Source organism: Coturnix japonica, chromosome 12 (genome assembly GCF_054131305.1).
Source record: "Coturnix japonica strain WE chromosome 12, WE-NBRP24, whole genome shotgun sequence".
In the NCBI taxonomy this organism is placed as follows: Eukaryota; Metazoa; Chordata; class Aves; order Galliformes; family Phasianidae; genus Coturnix; species Coturnix japonica.
Window position 1 is genome coordinate 21,363,476 of NC_140674.1, and position 21,679 is coordinate 21,385,154.

General features: G+C 41.1%; 1 protein-coding gene and 1 long non-coding RNA gene across 7 annotated transcripts; both read right to left on the reverse strand.

Moving 5' to 3' along the window:
- Nucleotides 1-726: 726 nt before the first annotated feature.
- On the reverse strand, nucleotides 727-4,058 carry LOC146758886 (uncharacterized). The gene is made up of 3 exons (XR_014933444.1): nucleotides 3,921-4,058; nucleotides 2,934-2,994; nucleotides 727-859 (listed from the first exon to the last, which is right to left on the reverse strand). It is a non-coding gene; the product is annotated as an uncharacterized LOC146758886 (long non-coding RNA).
- Nucleotides 4,059-7,017: 2,959 nt separating this feature from the next.
- Nucleotides 7,018-20,067, reverse strand: MFSD1 (major facilitator superfamily domain containing 1). 6 transcript variants are annotated; one of them, XR_014933436.1, is made up of 17 exons: nucleotides 17,722-17,883; nucleotides 17,572-17,624; nucleotides 16,891-17,003; nucleotides 16,560-16,602; nucleotides 16,072-16,139; nucleotides 15,574-15,682; nucleotides 15,030-15,132; nucleotides 14,261-14,359; nucleotides 13,566-13,723; nucleotides 12,966-13,022; nucleotides 12,318-12,474; nucleotides 11,926-12,023; nucleotides 11,530-11,642; nucleotides 10,985-11,032; nucleotides 10,252-10,312; nucleotides 8,808-8,922; nucleotides 7,018-8,552 (listed from the first exon to the last, which is right to left on the reverse strand). XR_014933436.1 is itself a non-coding variant. In XM_085513391.1 (17 exons), the coding sequence occupies exons 1-17, from the start codon at nucleotides 20,011-20,013 to the stop codon at nucleotides 8,493-8,495; spliced, it is 1,473 nt and encodes a 490-aa protein (XP_085369517.1). In that variant the 5' UTR covers nucleotides 20,014-20,064; the 3' UTR covers nucleotides 7,018-8,492. The 6 variants fall into 6 exon arrangements, 4 of the variants coding, with proteins under 4 accessions (XP_085369517.1, XP_015727576.2, XP_085369518.1 ...); XM_085513391.1 differs by lacking the exon at nucleotides 17,722-17,883 and adding an exon at nucleotides 19,950-20,064 and having other exon boundaries at nucleotides 13,566-13,677; XM_015872090.2 differs by having other exon boundaries at nucleotides 13,566-13,677.
- Between the last annotated feature and the right edge of the window lie 1,612 nt (nucleotides 20,068-21,679).

Here is a 21,679-nt window from a genome sequence, read left to right on the forward strand (position 1 = left end):
AGCTCCTGCCCAGGTTTGAAGGGAAATGACCCAAATCCAAAGTAAACGCTGCAGTCATGCTGCATTAGGTCTCCAGACCCCACTGCAATGTGGGATCCAAATCACCACTTTCAAAGCAATGGCTTTTTCCTCTGGGACGCCTGACCAAGCAAATACAAAACACATCCAATATTTCTGACACTCGGTAAGCTGTTATTTTAAACACAGTTTCAATAAACTACAAAAGTTGGTACTGTTAGGGGCTTGAAAATATACGATCTCATTAAAAAATGCTGGCACTTAGAAAGATCTCCAGTGGCCAATCACCGCTTGGGGAGTGCTGTAATTTATAACGTTGATCCCCAGAGCTAAACCATTTAATCTGATAATAAACATCAATCACTGACTTTTACGGCACCATTTTGCAGCCTGAGCAGAAAACCTTGCTCCTGCGGACAAATTAGGAACCCCCAAAGTGACTCTTGCAAATAAATACTGACTTTAATATTCAGCAGTATAATTCCAGGGGATCAATTTTTTATTGAAGCGCTACTGGAGCAAGGGAAAAGTTGGGAACTACAAAAGTATCTCTACAACAACAACTCAATGCAGTGTAACACCATCTGGCAGGCTGGAGCCTGCCTACCTAAAGGTGTGTGCTGTCGCTGAGCTGTTAGGTTTGTTGCAGTTGTCATCAGAAAGTTATTAAGTGTGTCCAGATATTCTGCATGACAGCCCATAACTCACCATTAAAAATGAGGCAAGATCCTATTAAGCTCCCATGCAGGCTCTGCGTTGGCTCGGGGTACTAATCCACAGCCTACCACTCAATAGCAGGGGAAATGGATCAGCCAGGCATGATACATCGTGCGACGGATAACTGCCAGAAAAAACAAATCAGATGGAGTCCATTAATACGTAATGATGCCCAAGCTACCATTAATTCAAATACTCTTTCCTAACCAGAGAGCTATTTAAGAAGTAACTGAAATAATGATTTTCCTATGGACACACCAAACGTCATCACTGCATCGTGCCCGATTTCTGCAGTCTGCAGAACAGGGCAGCTTTTCAGTACAGTTTCCAAAATGTTTTTCTGTAAACTCATATTTTCCAGTATAGGAAGATACATCATAATTAAGGTTAATTATTCATAGAAGTTCCAGTTCAAGTAGAGATGAACCACATGAAGAACTTTCCCATGAATACATGCAAGAGCAAAGAAGCAGGTAGTCAGCAGTGAGAACACTGAGATCTGTCACTTACACTTTCTTTAGTGGGATTAGCTGGGTTTCTGCTTCAGAAAAGGTAAATTCAATCTCAGTTTTGCTGTCCCAGAATGCACTTAGTAGGAACGATGGCCTTTCAAGGAGGCCAAAAAAGAAAATACAAATAGAGGAGCTGAGCAAGGAATATTTGTCTTTTGACACATCCCAGGAGGGACTGAAATGAGCTTTTACATCAGGTCTTCAAACCGACAATCCCACACAATCCAGACACATCTGACCAGATGCAAACTGTTCCCCATGCCAACCCAAGGGCCACGTGAGACACCTCCAGACCCTGCCAGTCCAGCTCAGGGCTTGGCATATGATGTGCATACAGAGAACGTGTGTCCAGGTCAAAACTCAATCACAATCCGCACACATCAATGCCCCTTAATCACCTCTCCTGGGCATCCTCAGCTTATATGAAAAATGCAGCACCTCTGTGCCAAGCATGGAAAATACATGAAAGCACTTAAACTCATGCCTCCTAGTCTTCAGGCTCCATGACTTCATTTCAGTTACTGATTACTGGCATTGGTGCTCCTCAGAGCAAACCTTCCAGTTGTCTCCAGTAAGCTCTCAGCATGTATATAAACTTGCTTTAATGGAGACTCACACCAGCAATTTTCTAAGTGTTGCATTAAATCTAGACAGTGTTTTTCATCTCAGGACAGAAAAATACATATTAATCCATCAGCAAAGCAATGTGCTGAGAATTTTAAACATTTCTGTCAGTATCAGAAAAGCCATAATACATTCCTTGCTGGACAAGATACTGAGTCATTTTGGTTCATTTGGAGGCCATTTGCTAACTTTATTAGGCAATATTCAGATGATGGATTTCAAAAGGATATTCACTGTAGAAACAGGCTTTGTTTCTGAAGACAGTAATTAGGTTAACCTCATGAATAAACCCTTTATATCAGCAGCCTGTACAGAGAGAAAGTAGAAGAATGCAGGAGAAAATGAGAAAGGAAAAATACAATTTCAAACAAAGGGGAAAAAAAAGTTAAATCTATGTATAGCACCCTACAGCTCACACTTGAAAAACATTTCATACACGAGTAGAATCATGAAAGCTGGAAAAGACCTCCAAGATCCCCAAGGCCAATGCCAACCCCCACCCCACCATGCCTGCTGTCCACATCCTTCAGTGCCACATCCCCATGGTTCTGGAGCACCTCCAGGGACAGCGACCCCACCACTCCCTGAGTAGCCTATGCCAATGCATCAAGTGCATCATTGCTCTTCGAGAGAAGAAATTTTTCCTAATATCCAACCTGACCCCTTTGTGACAGAAATGCTGACAGACCCAATATGCCAAAACATTTAGCTACAGCACTGTGGAAGCAACTGTAACCTGGAGGCCACCTCCATGCCACCAAACAGAGGTGCTCCACACCACACTGCATTGCCAGAAGAGCTACACTGAATTTGGCAGAGCTTAGGCAGACTAATGCAAGCTAAGAAACAGAAGATACTCAACACAAAGAAAACCTTCAGTTAACCTAATCTGCTTCTACTGCAAAGGTTTGTTGCTGTTGTTTTCCTTAAACACAGCAACTAAAGTGGATACAGAAGGATATGGAAAAGGTGGATCTAAGTCTGAACTGAGTTGGAAAGCTCATGCTGGAGCCAAGAGAGGGGGAACAGCAGACCTGCTGCAAGCTTGTGGCACTCACTGACCTCCAATGGCTGCAGACCCTGGTCCTGAAGATCAGACTGCACTGAGCACCCAGAGATCCGACTGCAAAATTCAGAGCAGAAGGTAAGGAACGAAGGCACTAAAGAAAAAAGAGTGAATCTCATTTGCATTCAATGGCTGTTCTTTCACCCCAACACAACTGGTAGTTCTACCCCTAGCAAGGTCAGCTCCAAAATAAACTTGAAGAAAAAGAAATCACCAGTGCATGGGTTTAGGGCAAGAGCACAGCACTTTTTGTTTGTAACCCATCAGTTTCAGTAGTACAGTGTGCACAATGTGTTACAAAGCTGATCAGTGTTGCTTACCAATGGCCAACCTAATGGCAGGCATAGGGTGGATGCAAGGACCAAAAACCTGAGGTAATTTTAAGAGCTATTACAAAAGGTCTTAAAGAAAGAGCTTGTTTTGATCATACGTCCATAGGCTTTCCCCTTCAGCAGAACAAAGCTTTATATTTCAGCATTAACAATGAGATATTTTTCCCTCGAGTCAGCTTTAAAATAATGTTGACATTATAGTCAATACATTATATATCACTATATTTATGTCAGAACCTCTTGGCATAAAAATAAATCAATCTAAATGCATAGTTTTTCTATTTAAATGAACTCTGGCAATGCCATATCTTTCCTTCAGCTTTCACTCCGCTTCTTATACGTGTATCAATCATCTCTGACAGACTCCATGCACTGGGACATCACCTCAAGTCTCACTAAAAAACTATTTTAAGTGAACCATACACACAGGGGCTGGAAAATCCGCTTTTAGAAGCTCTTTTTATAAGCAACATAGTTTTTGATAGCTTAAGTTTTATCTTTGATCTCATTTAAGAAGTCTGCATTGCAGGACAGCATGCTCCTAAGTGAGGGGCACCGTGAGCCAGCTGACCTGCACTGAAGCAACCCCAAAGGCAGCGCAGCTGGTGACCCATTCCACCCAGGATGCCATAAGGGAGATGTTTCACTTACCTTAATTTGAAGTGGCCAGTTACGTTCAATAATTATTCCAGCTGACAAGAGAAATGCAACATGCCAACTCCATTCTGAATTAGTGACATCAACAGCTGTTTCAGATCTACAGACAGAGCTTGTAAATATGTAAACAAGTCAATTAATTAAGATACTACAGTAAAAAGGATTTTAACAATTTGAGGTCCAACCTGATGTTTATGGGTCCACAGATGCTACATTAGAATATATATATTTTCAAAAGATAAATGAAAGAGCAAAATTGGCTTGTTTGGAGGAGGCAGACAACTGCTTTCTTCTGTTTGCTGAAAGGCTCCACCTTCTGCTTGCAGAACAGAAAGACTTCAGCCCTTTCAGGAAGGAAAATACTGCAGGAGATCCTGCTCCCAGCCTGCAGCAGGGCCACACTGGGCAGTCTGCTGAGGAAATGGACAATGCACAAACCAGCAGGTGCTCCAGCCAATTTTCTTCATTTGCACATGGACTTGTGCACAGGAACACTCATACTCAGGTTGGCAGCACCCGCCCTGTGCAAAATCAAAAGCATTTGGGGGGGAAGTAACAACCCAGGCAGTCATGGAGGCTCATGCATCAGAAACTTTCTTTAAACCACTGCATCCATCAAGGCTGTGCCACCAAAATGAGCTCTTGTCAGATGAGCTGTAAGAGGAACTGTGATCTTCTTGTAATGAGAACACCATGTTCTGACTGGTAAAAGTGCCAGCTGTGCTCCTCCTGCCCAAACACACACAGCCATTAACAAATCACTGAGCATGGGACAGCTCTCTATGAAAGATATGATTTAGGTCTTGGGCTGTAAAATCCAGGGACTTTAATGATCATTTCTTCTTCTTCTATCTGTTGATCTTGATAAAGTTGACATAAATAACTTTGCTTCATACCTGTAGCAGGTGACAATGCAGAGGCCACTCCAGCAAGAGTCTTAAACCCATGCCAAGTTTCACAGCTTCAGGCCTCACGAAACACATCAGATTGGAGACAAAAGGATTTTTGCTGAAGATGCCAACGTTGTCAGTCAAGAGAGCTGGAGTTGGGGAGGTGTAAGCATTTGTCTTTGGAAAACAACCTTCAGAACAGTGTAAATAAGCCATAGAACTGAACAACAGAAAGTGCAGCTTTGAAACAATACTTTTGTCCTAATACAGAAAATGTTTCTTGCATATTGACGTTGCAGTGCTGACCTCTAGTGACAAGTAACCCACAACAAGGTTGGGACAAACCACACTGCTTCACACCTTCCCTCCCATTCCTTACGAGTGAGCAAACCCCATCTGCACCCTGCACCACTGACTCCCAGTTAATACTATGAATGTGGTATTTTTAGCAAGCAAAACACTTGTGAAATATAATAAAAGATAATTGAGTGAAAAATCATTTGTTCAAATGATGTAAAGCAGAATATGGAGAAATTGGTGCAGTAATTCAAAAGCCAAGCAGCATATCACTGATTTCAGCACATCACTGATTTATCACAGAGGCGTCCTCTGTCTTTCCCTAACTTTCAGTCTTGGCAATGAGGTAGTGCAGCTTGAATTTCCCATCTGTTGAATCAAATTCAGCTGAGGTTGGTAATAAGTGAACTCCTTCACTCCTGGCAGCTGCCAAGCTGGCCACACAAGCTGGTTTCAGAACAGTTCCTCAGAGGTAATGACAAACAAAACTATTCCTGTTGTCTCACTTCGAGCCATGTCAGTGACAACCCTTCTGGGTGGTTCAGGATGAAGACTTTCACTAACGCTGCTTTTAAGAGACTTCCAAGGTCCTGGAGGGCCATCTTTCCAGTACAAATGCTTTAATCATGCTCTTCTTAGCGACCAGTATTTAAGAAAAAATATCTAACCTGAAAAAAACCTTTGAATACTTGGAGAATAACATGAGATTTGAGGCACTGCAGTGTTGCTCAGGCAGCCATAGGGAAGAGACAGTTAACCCTGTTTACATTCTCAACAAGAGACAGCTTCCTCTGAAATTCACCCAAATGACTTAAGGGAAAAGCTGTGTTGAACTACTGTCACATTTATTGCACCTGAAAGAATAGTGTAAGTTGTCTTATTTCTTTTACACTAAGTTCTATAAGCATCTCCAATAAGGGTGCACACCCACCAGCAGCGCTCAGTCAGATCACTGCAGCCCAGAAGCAGAGCCCAACCCAGGAACTGGATTTGCTAAGAGTCAAGAAAGCCATAACACACCAACAGCTTCACACTGTCAGGGGTAAAAGCCATTAAATGAAGCTTTACAAAGAAAAAGACAGTCTATGAAGATAAGCAGCTTTCAGCTCAAGCCATTCCAATTCCATTGCAAACAAGACTCAGTTATAGCCAAGTAACAGCCCAGCAGCACACACTGACAGCCCCTGTCCCCCTAGCCAAGGTCAGTAGCCCACTGACTGTGTTAACTTATCCTTCCCACAATGACCACAACCACGTTTTCACTATCAGAAGGAAACCTCATTTCAGAGTTCAAAAATCCCTTTTTCCATTTGATGGTCCAACCTGAATCTAAAATTATTCATCAGAGGTCTGGAGCACAAACACAGCAGTAAGCATGAAAAAGGTACAAAATCCTTGCGCTGAAAAGCATTAGAAAGGAAAGGTTTGGGAGTTCAGACTTCAGCTGGAGCTTACACCACATGCAGAAGTCCACTGTGGTACTTTAGCAAGATGCTCAGGAGTAAGGGAACTCAGGAACTCAAAGAGTTTCAGGAAGATATTAAGTTCCTTGTTACTGTCTCACATAAAGTAAGTTCAACAACAGAAGTTATCTTCAATCAAAACACATCATTATTAGAGCAAAAGCAGAGACTTGGTACTTAAAAAATCAGCCAAATAGTTGAGGAAGAGCAATAGAAGAACAGTATCTAATTTCCTCCCTCTCCAAGATGGAGGTGCATCAACTCAGCAGCAGAGGAATGGGAGAACTTCACCTGTGGATTCTCAAAGAGATGCTTCCCCAGAACATTCCTTAAATCTTTCTCAGGGGAAAACAGAAATTACACTTGTTTAAAAATACATCTTAACTACCACCAAGGGCAAGAACACATCACCAACCAGGTAAGAATAATACAAGTGCAGCATCCATTTAAAGCTTTTATTAAAAAAGACCCAGAATTTACAAGTTTACAAGTAGAATCAACCAAACTTACATCATTTGCTCTCACAGCCGACAGTGTTTGGCTCCCTATGGGAGCACAGAAAGCACCAACAGAAGTTATCACAGGTCAGGGTATTACTTCCCTTCTGCAGTAACCTCAGCACAGCTAAGACTGTCTTTTTGTTTTCCAAGATTGTTCCTTGGAATACACGACTATTAAGCTCAACTCTCCTGGCTTAGTGTTTCAGTCAGATTACTTTTGTCTTCTCCACTGAGAAGTATCTTTAAAAACAAAACAACCAAACAAAAAGGACTTAAAACAGTGACTTCCAGATCTGTTCAAACCACTGCAGCCAACAAAAAATAAACACCCAACCAACCAAGAAAAAGCTGTATGGATATAGTGTAACGTTTTTATTATAATAAAATATTCCCTCTGCAGTCAACCGACCTGCAGAGCTCCGCTGAGCACCGTGGCACACAAAACTCCCTGAAGTCAGCCAACAAGAGCTCACTCACCCCTGTGCCCCTGGTGCTCTGCTCCTACAGCAGCCCTTTGCTCAGTGCAACCTGTGCTCAAGAAAGCCAGATGCTCCTGCCTTTGAAGTAAGATTAGTGCATATGTCTACATACAAAAGTGAGGCTTCATGGCTAACAAAAACAAGAGAAAACAATACTGGAAATGCACTCTGCAGGAGTTAGTGGGAAGTAGCTCTGCTTTCCACAGAAATTACAGGAAGAGTGTAACCTTCTTGATGAAATTCAGCTCCTTTTTCCAGAGTGCCAAAACTCAGTTCTTACATTTAACTCTTTCCATGTTTTTTAGTTGCAACTTCTTAAATAGATCCATTTTCACATTAATCCTGACTTACATGAGGTTACTGCTAAGCCTATGATCTCACATTAAGTTCCAAGGCTTGTACTTTCTGAACGGTAGCATTAGAAGTGCATAGCTTAACCTCCTCAGAAATATTTACTTGAACCAAAATAAGAGACGGTCTTTCCTCGCATTTTCTATAAGAAAAATGAAACAGACTGTTTGCAATATGGCAATAAAGTTGTCCAACTTGAGGCTAAATATTCCATGCTTACACCACGACTCATTTCACAGCAACTCGATTACTGTAGTAAAGCTTCTATGTTTCACCCATGGTTGCGTACTAAGAAATCAGGTCTCTGCTACTGGCTTGAGCTACTCACTGAGTACTTAAGGATGGTTTAGCATGTAGTTCATGTGTTCAAGTGAACAGCCAGACGATTCTTCCTCAGTATCTGTGTGTTATTTACCCCAAGGTGCAGAAATGGAACTTAAGCCACATAGTTTTAAAATGAGATCTATGCTTGCAGAAAAACGTGGCGTATTGTTCTGCCTTCGCTGCAATAGTTCTCAGTACTGGAAACAAAGTTTTGTGTACAGGAACATCAGCATATTTCTGCTCTTGCAAGTTGGGCAAGATGCTATTTCAACACGCTTCTGTGTGCCATGGTCGATAAACGGGAAGAGTAATTATCTGGTAGCTGCAAAAAAATAACATTTAAAAAAACATGCATCATAATGAGCGTGTTCCTCAGCTTATTTGGTCTGATTCATTTCTATTCTCCTCAATACATTTTTAACCACCATCAGTGAGACCATTTCTGAGAACAAACACACATTTAACACTTTACTCAGAGGTTAAGTTGTTGGCTATTTGGAACAGTAAGCCAAGTTCTTAAAGCAGAAGCTTTAGTCTCTAGTCATTACTGTTAAAAGCCCTATTTTGTTACTAATACCTGAGCTCCTAGTCTGGAGAGGTATTTATTCCTTAAACTAAAGTCATCATCTTTTGGCTGTAATTTAGCCAAGTCATCTTCATTTTGTCGTCTGAGTCTCTCTTGTTCTTCTGCTCTGGAAAAGAAAACTCATTTAAGAGACTTGCACTGAGGAGTGCAAACCCAGCAACTCTATCTTATATACAACAGTTTTGTTTCTTACAGCTAAAAATACCTCCAAAGTTTGTAGATGAATGTGGAGCTTTAGATTAAAATGAAGCTGTTAATGGATTATACTTATCCACTGTAAAGAAAGAGAGAGGCTATTTTCTGCAGTTTCCTTTTATTTACCTTGCAAGACTTCAGTAAGAAAGAGAAATCTTTGTTTCCACAGATAACAGTGTGCTCAATGAGCATTCGTAACACAATTTAACATCCCTTTATTAAAGAAACTTTTACTCCTTAAAATACAAGATTACAATACAAAAGCATCAGTAGTCAAAAATGAAAAAGACCGCTCAGCAGCCTTGAGAAGTAACAGCAACTTCCTACAAAAGAGCCAATATTTGATCAGACCTGTCAGTCATTTTCCACGCAGTTCTTAGAGGGAAACAGGACTGAACAAAGCTCTGAACATGTTGAGCTTAAAACAGTGCTTTGCATTAAGATAGTGACAAAGGCAGTAACAGTGAGCCATTTCTAAGCTCTGGAAGGCAGCAAACCTTATTCCAGTACATAAAACGCTGTTAGGAAACCTCCACCCACACCACAGTGGCTCAGTACTATACACAGAAAACACTTTATACTAGGCTTTATTCTGACAGGAACACGTTTGTCCTGGGCTGCAGGAGCCATCTCCCATGAGGCAGCTCCAACAGTGTAAAAGGCTGTAAACCAATTTGTTCAAGTGTTAAGAGATGATGTGGCCTTAGTTAGAAGTGGTTACAAAGCATAAAATTCAACCGTTTACTGAAAAATCACCAGCACCAAAAAAAGAAAAGATCATGTTTGTGTGGTTTTTTTTTTCTGAAAGAACTATCGTCCAGTGTTGATCAAACTAAGTAACACTACAATTCTTCCAGTTGACATGATGCTCCCCATCAAATGCTCCCCACTTCTGGATGATATTTGCTATTCAAATTTCTTTTCTGCAAAAAACATTTGAATAAAAATTACTGAAAACGTTGCTCTAAGGCACTGTATGACCCACAACATACTCCATACTTCAGGCTTCAAAAACCTGAAGATAGGGACCCCATTTTAACTCTGATACACCATATAAGTGTGCACTTCCTCTACACACAGGAGACAGGAATAAGAAGTCCTACTACTATCTTGTAGAATAGAAAAGAAACTAACTTCCAATACAAATGGCAGACCTACAACAGTAACTATGTTCAGACAGTAATCTGATTCACTACTTTAGGTTAAACATTTTCTATGGGATACTGTTCTTTATACTTACTCATTTGCAGCTACTTTTTGCAGTTTTTCCCTTTTCTTTGCTGACCAGTTAAGATCACCACCTGCAACAGAAATAACACCTACTATGAAACTTCCAGAACTGATATCCTTTCTCATTACTTGAGAAAAGAGAACACTAGTCATACAAAAACAAAAACTGGTATCAAGAAAAAAAAAGCAACTTCCTCACAATCAGACAAGCAAGCAAAATCAGGAACCAAACTAAGATCTCAGAATTGACCCATGTTTTTGCTGAGTAACAAAGAAATTTCTCCCCAACTCATCAGATTAAAGGAAGTGAAACCAACTTGGAAAAAACAAATGCACTCCCCTAGATCATTCAGGAACTATGGAAGTAAGGATACTGCTATGTGATGGAAAGCACATTGGCAGGTACATACAATCAAGTATGTTATGCCCAAGCAGTTTGGAAAAAGCTATTTTAATCTGTGGAATATACTACATGTTTGCTCAGCTTAGCTGAAGAGGTGGGTACCCTGCCCTACTGATTAGCTTGGACATTGCAGCAAGGCCCACTGAATTACACACTAAAGCACCAAGGAAAAATACATACTATGAGGACAAGCCCTATCCAAGAGATACCACCAAATCCATGAACTGCAGCATCAGACACCCACCTGTACTCCACCACCTGTGAGCAGCTCAGCATAGCAACTCCAAGCATTATGATGAAACCACAAGAATCAAGAGAAGCTAAAAATCACCTGACTTACCTGTTAGGTGATTCACAAAATACAGCATGACTACAGCTACCAGCGACACTAAGAAAAAACACAAAATTAAGCTGTTAGTACATCTACCACAATGACATAAAACCAGCTTAACATCCAACCAGCATCAATTGAGATTTCTTGTGACAGCTGTAATTATTATCAGCAGTATCTCCATCAGTTTTGAGAACTCCACTATGCTCACAAGTAGCAATGTAACTCAAACTATTTATCTGTATTAATAAGGACCCTTACACAAACATAGCCTTGAAGAATTTAACTCACCAATGCTTTTAATCCCACTCCATTTTTACCAGACATTTCAACTGCTTACACTAAAATGCTCCAGGAAAGAAAAGAACAACTAAAAACACAAAACCACATCACCACTTATCAGTTACTTTCAACAGTGCCTCAGCTGAAACATCTGTAGATGTCTACCCAGCTGCACAGTAAGAAAGCAGGAGTATTTTACATGAAACATTAAGGGAGTCGAGAAGAGTTTCCTGAATATACAGAACATTACTTTCAGTGTTTTGGCTACTTACAGGAAACACAAGCACTGAAGAAGACTTCGAGAAACAGGTATCCTCTTGTGTCCAGAATCATCCCAGCTGCTATAGCAATAACCGCCAGACCGAGATTCTGGATAGACTGCATACTAACATAAAAAAAGGATTACCACTGTGTAGAAACTTTCTGAAGAACAAACTATTTTATTTTTATTGCACAACTAAATGAACTTCTCCCCATATTCTAGATGGTAGCCGTTAATCTGCACTTTTGCAGATATCACTGTGCATCTACTGCACATACACATCCTGAAACTACAGGAGACTTCCTCCTAGAAACAGTAGCCATTAACAAATTACAACTACTCTACATCAAGTGGTTCTACAGTATGAGGATGAAGGTCAGCATTGCTGACAGATGGATGTACTCACAAGCCATAAGCAGTTCCCAGCTGATGTTCTGGAACAACAAAGGCCACCATGGGCCACAGGGCACAAGCAAGCAAGGAGTAAGCCACTCCTAGTAAGCACTGAAAAATAAATGAGTAGAGAGATGTTGGATGAGATGCATTTAGCTATTAAAAAGCCAGAGGCAGCTCACATTAGTTTAGCCTATGTTAAACTGTTTTCCTTTATCACCATCTTCAGTTTTAAATCTATTTGCATGCTGTATATCCTTATGAATTCAGGAACATTAAAACAAGTTTTAAGACCACCTAAGCAGTCAGAAGACAGGGCTAAACTAACACAGAATAATTCATCAGCAGTTCAATTTCTTATTTTGTCACATTTAGCTATCAAGGTCTACTTGAACAACTGGTTACCATTGCAATCCAGGGATTCCAGAAAGTGAAAGCCAGCATAATATGAGAAACAAGCGTCGCTATTACAGCACATAAAACCCAGATGATATTCTTTCCAATTTTATCCACCAGGATTCCAAAGACAGGGGACATGGGTGCCGATATAATGTACACAACACTGCAAAAGAGTGAAAAATTAGAATTTCCCTTGCAACTTGTGAAAGTATAAAAAAATACATTTAAAATAAAGATTCCAGAATTCAAATGTCTGAGGGCATGAAAGCATTTCTCATCCATGAGCAACGTACTTAAAGCTCTTGGAATCAAATGCCATCAAGTGTTTTCTGTTTTGCCACATCACCAATTTGTCTTCAAACAAGTATAATTTTGTTAACTTAGTGCTGTTATTTTGTTTCCACCACCTCTAAAGGGAATTGCTAGATACCCCAGTAATACCGTTCAGACAGAACTTTCTCTTTCAGATTAACATCTTCTCCTCAACTGGAACATCAAAGAAAGTAAAACCCCCATCGTGCCACATGCACACGACCCACTGAAGTGCAAACTGCTTACATCAGCAGATTCCAGACAGCCAGAGCCCACAGATAAATATTTAACCCTTAATTCACAGCAGTAGCACATTTACTCATTCAACCAACTGAAACATACCTGTTAATTGCACTTGCTTCCTGAGATGAGAATTGGAATTTTTCAATGAAGAAGACCCTGAAGATAAAAACAAGAGGCACAAGTTCAGAATTAAGCACACGTAAATGAAGTAAAAGGAAAAATTAATCTAAACAAGGTAAAAACAATAAACTAGTTTACATACAACTTGTAAATACAGCATTAGCTGACAAACATCCCAAAGTGTATCTTCCTTTAGGAGGTTGTTACAAGTTGACAGATTTTAGCCAAAGAACCACTCAAGCTACACTTTGAAAGAAACACACAAAATATGTAACCAACCATAATAAACCATAATAATAAAGCCATAATGAGACATTAGGAACGAGGTTCAGATTACATGCAAAAAGGGGGAAAAAAACAAACAGGTATCTGCATTATTTGGAGAGGTTTTAACATTCTCAAACTTTCTCCACACACACACAAAAAAATAGCACAGTTGTGCTAAATGACCTGTGTGGTTCTGTAGCTATCTGGAGGTTTTAAATATTAGCCAGCACCTCTTCCTTGGTAAGTGACATAACAGTGAGTTAAACCCTGGCCAAATTCAAAGGCAAAAGCTATGTTACATGAGACACTTACTTGCCAAGTCCAATGAAAGGAAAGACCGCTGCATAATAGCAGACACATATTACAAATATAAGCCACAATGACAAAGAGAAGTTCTTCACATCGGTCAGCTTGATCACTTCGCCTGGAGAGGAAGTAGGAGAACATCATTGCAGCCATCACAAACACACCTGAAATTCATCCATACTGAATAAATGTTAGGGTGACCAAAAGTAAAGTATTATAATCCTGCCACTATCTACTCTCTTGTATGAAGTTTGCACAGTGAGCATCAACCCAGAGTATACAAGTCCTACATCAATGGTGCCTCTGTCAAGAAGAAACTCATCTCCCAAGTTAAGGTGAGTAACTTCTCTAAAGCTTCTAAAACTCCTGTGGAGAACTGAATTAAATGCAAACCACTTTCTTTCAAGGAAATGTTTAATCTGCTTGTGAAAGTTGTGACTGAAACTTCATGTTACATGTTTTAATCCAGTTCTCAATTTTTGTTTTTTGATTGTCTAAGTTCTCCCACTCAGAGCACCACAAGGAGACAGCTGCATGTTTTGCACACCTATTGAAGGAAATAAAACCAAATCCAACAAAACAGAGTTCTAGTGACAAAGCACAGACCAAACAAGCTCAATAAATTAGGCACTGAGGAACTGGAACAACCTGCTCTACAATGAAAGAATGAATTCCAAGGCATGTTTACCCACATCACTCACCTGTTTTTTCCTGCTTTTTACAGAGGAGCTTCTCTGCTCTCTTGTCCAGATAAGCAAGGATTAGGGCACAGACCAGTGAAAAGAGACATGTTACGCCACCTGCAAGAAGGTAACATGACATGTTTAGATGTAGACCAAGCAGTAATCTGGCTTTTAGATGCACTTTTAGTGTAGCATACCTTTACACATCTAATGCAAATTCAGTAGCTTGAACACCAGTTCAGAAGGTATAAGCATTGAAGTCTACCAGATGAGATACCTGCCTCGAACTGCAGTACTAACACAATTCTATTTAGTCTGCCAATATTACCCCCACTCAATACAGCTAAGCTGCTATCTGTACCTTCCAATAAGAGAAACAAAGCCAAAGCCTTGTTACCAACACCAAGGTGCTAAACCGCATGCTCTGAGGGAAAGGAACACTGTTCCAAAGGCAGCTGCAGTTCCCTTTCTAGATGTCAGGCTGCTACACACAAGATCTGACATCTTTCAAGTCCACCCTTTACTCAAAGTACGTTAAATATTTCAGAGCTATGAAACACGAACTTCAGTGTGGGAACCACAGAGATCGCACAGCATTTTGCAGTAGGCAAATGCTCTGCATAAGCACGCTATTAGCCACTGACAGAAAAAGCAGTCAAATGGCTCTTCCCAATCCCTACTCTATCTTTCCTACTTTCCAGATAGCAAGAATTCATTAACATATAACCAGTTCTTGAATTCAGAAACCCAAAATACCAGGTGTCAGCAGTGCAAAAATATTACAAACCTATCAGGAGAGTTAATCCAAGAGTGGTGTGACCGGCACGCCCCAGAAGATCTTGAATCCGTGAGTATATAGATCCCATGATATTCATGTTCACTGTGCTCCCCTGAGCAAAAGAAACTTATGTGAAGAAAAATATTTTTCACAATTATCTGAACCCACAGCACCAAGGCTGTTAAGAGAGACCCAGCACGGAAGGCACATCTCCACTCACTCCATTAAGAGTGACTCTATGAACCCAACAGCACAGCCAAGACACAACAAGCAGTTCTGTCACTGTCACGGTGACTGATGCTAAACCACAACAGCCTTCTGAAGACATTTGGCAGGCTAAAAGAAACCTTACTAATTCATTCCCTATTGTATCTTCCCCTTATCTACCAACCACAAATCTTCAGACATTTTAAATTCATATTCCACATCCATTTTTTTCCTAATATTTCTGAGAAAGCATTAGTAAAATTAGCTGCTTTTTGCTGGTCTGGCTGCCAAGACAAGCTATACGCCCTTAAGTCTATGAATTAAAACCGTACAGTTTTAAACTTACAATTCTAGCCATGCTCAGTTGTAATCCAAACACGAGATTTAGCTCCTTGCCTTTAAACCAGCTGACCGCATACGTGTTTTGTGCCACTGCTAAGGATTCACCACCTATTCTAAAAAAAAAAGAAACAAAAAAGAAGGTTCAAAACAGAATATGTTAACTGCAACAGGAGAGTAACAAGAAAATATCCCACAGCAGCTTCTTGTTTCCCTTTGCATAGGTAAAAGCATTGAAGAATCAAGTGGTATTAACTGCCAAGCAGTTTCACAATTTCTGAATTCAGTAACACTGAGGAGCTCTATTTGTTTTCTAATTTTACATAAAAATACGAACCTGACTAAAGCTTTATGCACACCTCAACTTTAGAGGTGCTCCAACATTCAAACTTTAGTCTGGGAATGCAAGAACAGCAGCAGCAGTTCTTGCTGTAGTTGTTCTTCTGAGGGCACAGAAAGCTGGTTATGACCTCCAAGGGTACATAACTCACACTTCTAGACTTACCCAAATACAAATCTGCCCGCTTCCATAAGCCAAAAAGCATCAAGTAGTGCTCCCAAGGCAAAAAACACCTGTCAGAAAAGCATGTAAGAAAATATATCATTTTTTAGCTAGATTAGGAAACAAACGAGAACCATCTCAAAGCAGAAACAGAAATTATTTTCCCCTTACAGCCCTGAAAATATACTTTGTATCCTTTAGAGGTTTTTCCCCTACCCCTCCTACTTTACCCAAATATACCCACAGAGTAATTTCACATGAAACCTATAAAATACTCATTTCCTTTCCAATCTTATTTCACTCATCATTTGTAGTCCTCTGTTCCCAGGTACCCCCCACACAATTCAGACTTCTATTTCAATTCTCTTCACCTGCATACTCCAATCTGAGACACACAGTACAATCAGAGAAGCCCTTCGAGCTTTCTTCCCCACCTCACTCCCAGCAGAGCAGTTACAGATACAGTCCTTCACCCTCTCATTTGCACTTACCTGCCCAACACAAACAAAGATGCTGAATATTACAGTGCCCAACCTGCAAGAAAAAGAAAACAGCTCAGAGATTCTTTTCCCTGTACCGTACAATATTGAACCTACAACAAAGCAAAAGGGTAAACCGATACCCAATAGAAGTTCTCAGTAAATGCCACAACTTGACAGCTATATTAAAAAGATGGCACAGATGAGCATTTCTGAAGCTACTTTTCTGAAAAAATCTGGTTATGCCAGTGGAAACTGTAGAAAGAACTACGGTACTGAGCGCAGAATTTCACATGCACTTAATGCGACCAACCACTGAACACAGAAAACAGATCTCACTTACCGTATTCCAAAAACTCTGTCTATTAGAAAGCCCCCAAAGAAGCAAAGAATCACATTGGGCCAGGAATACCAGGCGTAGAGTGCCATGAACTGCGCCGTGTTCACCTTCATATCCTACAGAGAGGAAATTTAAAGGACAAAAAATGAACTCCTGAATTAATTTCGAGGTCACGTAAAAAGCATCCAAGTGCTTAGAAATAAGCGTGCTTTCCAATCATGAATCACAGGGCACAATTTAATAACCATATCTGCTAAAAACTGATGTTTTAGAACAAACTGATCCATAGCACTTTAACAACAGGTGGGGTTTTCTCAGTGACACAGAATCACAGAATGACCCGGGTTGGAAGGGACCTCAAGGATCATGTAGTTCCAACCCCCCTGCCTGGCAGGGCCACCAAACATACACCTTTACTAGATCAGGTTGCCCAGGGCCCCGTCCAACCTGGTCTTGAACACCTCCAAGGATGGGGCATCCACAACCTCCCTGGGCAGCCTGTTCCAGGGCCTAACCACTCTCCTAGTGAAGAGCTTCCCCCTAACATCCAACCTAAATCTTCCCTCCTTCAACTTGGATCCATTTCCCCGTATCCTGCTATTGTCAGCAGAGGAAAACATCAGAGGAAAACACTGACATGCAAACGACCCCTTCCCCACAGCGGACCCCCGGGCAGCGACTTACCCCCTGAACCTGCGTCTGCAGCGCCGCCGGGTTGTCGTAGCAGAAGCAGCTGCCTGCAAGGAGAAGGGGAGGGAGGGGAGCGAGGCCTCAGGGCACCGCGCACCCCGCGGCCTCTCCTCACGGAGACCCCCGCCCGCCGCTGCCACGCACCGAAGCCGAGGAAGCACATGAGCAGAAGGACAAGCAGGCGGTGCGGGAGGCGGCTGGGGTCGCACAGGGCGGGCAGGGCGCGGGGGGGAGCCGCGGAGCCGCCATCGCCGCCGTCGGGGCCCAGCAGGGCCCGCTCCTCCTCCGCCATGGCCGCTGTCACCTGGGCGACACCGCGTGACCGCGCGTCATGTGAGCGGCGCGGCCCACAATGCAACATGGCAACGGCCCGGCGCGGCCTGTGGGGCTTATCAGCTGCATAGAGCATCCCCAGCAGATCAGAAACGATAAGGATATACCTGGATGGGCATTAGCGATTGATCACCTCTAGACAGCGCTTCTCTACACAGAGGTGTTTTAATAGCAGGCCTAGCACCAGCACAGAGCTCCCCTTTCCACTATTCTGCCATTAGTTCCATTGGTAGCCATGCAAGCAAATCAAAATAAGCCTTCAAAACACACCGGCATTGCATACAGACTGGTGCTGAGAATAGATTGGGTACATTTCACTCCTACATGTGTGCCTAAACATAACTGTGACCAACTGCCCGTCTTTCTGGGAAGAAAAGAAGCCATTGGGTCACGTTCTCAGCCACACAAACTGCTCTGGATTCCCTGATATCAATGCAGCTCTTTCAGTTCATTCTATTGCACAAAATCGTGTGTTTAAGCTGTTCATCATTGCAAAGTTGTTGTCTCACAACCTCAGTTTTGTGGCCACTGGAGGGAGTTGGAGGGGCAACAGTGAAGGTTGGATAGTTCATAGACACGGATAAAAGAGAGAACTTTGAACTGCAAGAACGTATCTAGTGAAAATCTGTGCCCGGAATGAAAACGGATTCTTGTTCCTTGCTAACAAGCCCAATGATTTCAGGAGGACAGCATCATGTCACCCAGTGCTTTTTTAGCTCTCTCTCATCCATGGAAAAGGTTTTTCGGTTGTGTACACACTCTAGTTTCCCTCCAGGACACGAGTGTGGCTGTTGTGAAAGCCTCAAGTTCCCAAACTGCTCCCACTCCACAACTGTCAGACAGAAAATGAGAAAAACCTCAGGAGACCATCGGACCCGTCAGCAGAGGGAACAGTCAGAGCTCCATCTGCACTGATCAGCCAGCACAGAGCCAGAGTCAACAGAACCAGCTTCCCTGGGGGCCATGGCTGCTTCCCCAAGACCTCCTGTCCCATTCTGAGCTTCATATGAACCACAGGAATGCCCAAGCCATTGCAGTGCTGGTCAAAGAAACTTCCACAAATAACAAATGAGCTGCACAGTCTATTCTATAAAATGACGGGCACCAATTGAAAGCTGGTGAACTCCACCAAATTAAATGTAAAACATCTGTAGAGTGTCAGAACATTATCATCAAAAAGATAATGTTGTTTTCCCTGTGACTATTCTTAAATGTTGCTTCAGGAGGCACAAGTAAATGGAGGGAAGTAGGTTAAAGATGAAAGAGAGGCTACCAACACACATGCAATGGTGCCATTGTAATGCTTTGTTGTTGTCTTGAGTAAAAACATTTTGATTCCACTGTTTAAACTATAGTACTGTTATATCAACATCAAATCAAATCAATGTGCATCTCACGGGCTGTGATATGATACCAGTGCTCTGACTGCAGGATCCATCAGAAACTGTCTCCTGTAACTTCATCAATTTTATCACCAAGGATAACCAGAAGATCTAGAAAGACAGATTTTATCTTCAAAAAGGATCTCCAGCCCATAACCAAATAGGCATAAACTCACACCAAGTAAACATATTAAACTGCATTTGGTGATTTACGATGACATTATTACTGCTGAGCTCTGTACAACGATGTGAAGAATGGAAGCGAAGAGCTCTCACAGGCTGTGAGGTTACCCTGAACACAGCTTTTGTTTGTTTGACCTCAATTAATCAAACATTAAGCATACAAAATTCCTGTAACCTTCAGCTGTGACTGTAAGTCAGGATTTCTTCCCTGATACGTCGTTGCAGTGTTTTTCTTGCTAAAGAGCAAAAAATACACTGTGCAAGAGTGTTTTAAAGAGCTTCTGACAACTGTGGCGGATTGTTTCTGCCAAGTACACTGACAAAGTATTCCAGGAAAAGAGAGTGCTCAGGGAAGAACATCGTCCTCACTTTCTGCTAACTGAGCAGCAGGACTTTAATACTGCTTTCCCACATTCCTGCCCCAGTTAAGTTTATGCAAACCTTTATAGCATCACGGTCTTAACTTTTCCTTACCATAAAGAAATAAGATATGAGAAATGTGATATGTTACACTTGAATCAATGTGTAACAGAAACATTGCAGGATAGAGTATCCTTCAATTTCCTGTTAAAACAGTGAGACAGATGGTTAGTTCAGAACACATCACACCCCAAAGACTGATTTTGTTCCAGTAATCTCTCTCATTCTATTATTTATACAAAGGCATCCTGGATTTACTTGCTTCTTCTTTTCCTTCTTCCAAGTTTAAATAATTACCCAAATCAGCTGCGTTATCATGAAAACTCAAAGTTCCCGATTTATTACTGTATCATGATTTTTCTTGCCCTCCGTTCCACCAGCTTTTGGATACAAGGGCTCTATCTGAACACAGTTAATCTGTGATTTCATACATGCTAAAGTCCCACTCTGCCAGCGATGCCTTTGTCATCTGTCCTTTATGACACCAATATTGTCTCTCTCGTTTTCTATCACTACCATAAAAAATACACAAAGATGGAATGATTAAGATAAACTGCCTGAAAAGCTACCTAAATTATTTAAAAATTATTACTTATTTTATTACTCTCAAGCAGATGCTACCAAGTATAACTGATTCAATATCAAAACAGTAAGTGTAATGGTAGGCGAATTCTTCCCGTGGAGCACAGCCATGGAGGCTTCTAGTACAACAATGGATTTCTGTGCTTTCATTCATCCTTGAGGGGAATTGTACAAACCTGAAACACATGCAATTTTATGGTATTTACTTTCAAATATGTCAGAGAGTTTTTCATGCTATTTTCATTCCTGCGTGCTTAACTATTTTCATATTGCACCAGACCACATTTGTACTTGATCTTGTTTGCTAAAACACAGATTTCTTTACAGTAGAGTAAGAAATTACTGTATCTGAAATATTTAACAGGAGAGAACAAGTATTTTTTCCTTTTGCTGCTACATAATGTTACCATGTCACCCCTTTCTTCACATTCACTTCAGACTTCACCTTGGATGTGACCTTGCTGTGGCTGAAGTGTGGTGTGGCTGTAATGTGCAGCGTGAGTTAAGTCTAAGATGATTCTTAAACGCATTGCTGGTGAGAGTTTATGCCACAAATAAATATGGTAGATTACTCCTAAACTCACACTTCAGAATGTTTATTACAGATGCAATTTCTGTCATAACATAAATCAAAGTGCTTAAAGTGCCATATGATACCAAATGTTTAGTTTAACAGCATAAAATTGAGCAAAAACTGTATACAGTACTTTATAGATGCTATAAAATTCTTGTACTTGTGGCCTCACCTCTTTGCACTGCTCAGATCACTCAAGTTCACTGAACACTCTAGACAGTAAATACTCATGTGAACCAATGATGAGCTTTCAGAGTTTAGTTCTTCTAAGCTATTTCTGTCTTCAGTGAAAACACTTCAGAATCCGACCAAACTACAAAGCTGGGACTGAATTTAACATGACTATATTTACTTTACCATCATTAGACCATTAGGGATTCTCTGAAAAAAGTTCTGCTTTGTCTCCATCTTGTGTTAGCAACCTGTTATAAAAGATCTGTCATACACAGGCATATAAACATTTTAAAATCACTTTGTGCGTTAAGGAATGTGTTACCATAAAGCTCCTTGTGTCCTGTGCTCTTCCTGCCTCACTCAAAGGTTACTGGACCCATGTACGATCTCCTTAAGACATGCCTAATTTCTGTAAACTCTTCTACATCAGAGAAAGCTGAAAAAAGGCTGAGGA

Excerpts from the sequence above, each read along its gene's own strand:
- MFSD1 (XM_015872090.2), bottom strand. The coding sequence starts at position 17,869 with ATGGCGGAGGAGGAGCGGGCCCTGCTGGGCCCCGACGGCGGCGATGGC. Across the intron at positions 14,360-15,029 it reads TGGATTAACTCTCCTGATAG|GTGGCGTAACATGTCTCTTT; the intron begins GTTTGTAATATT and ends ACCTTCTTGCAG. Across the intron at positions 8,553-8,807 it reads TCTCCAGACTAGGAGCTCAG|CTACCAGATAATTACTCTTC; the intron begins GTATTAGTAACA and ends ATTTTTTTGCAG.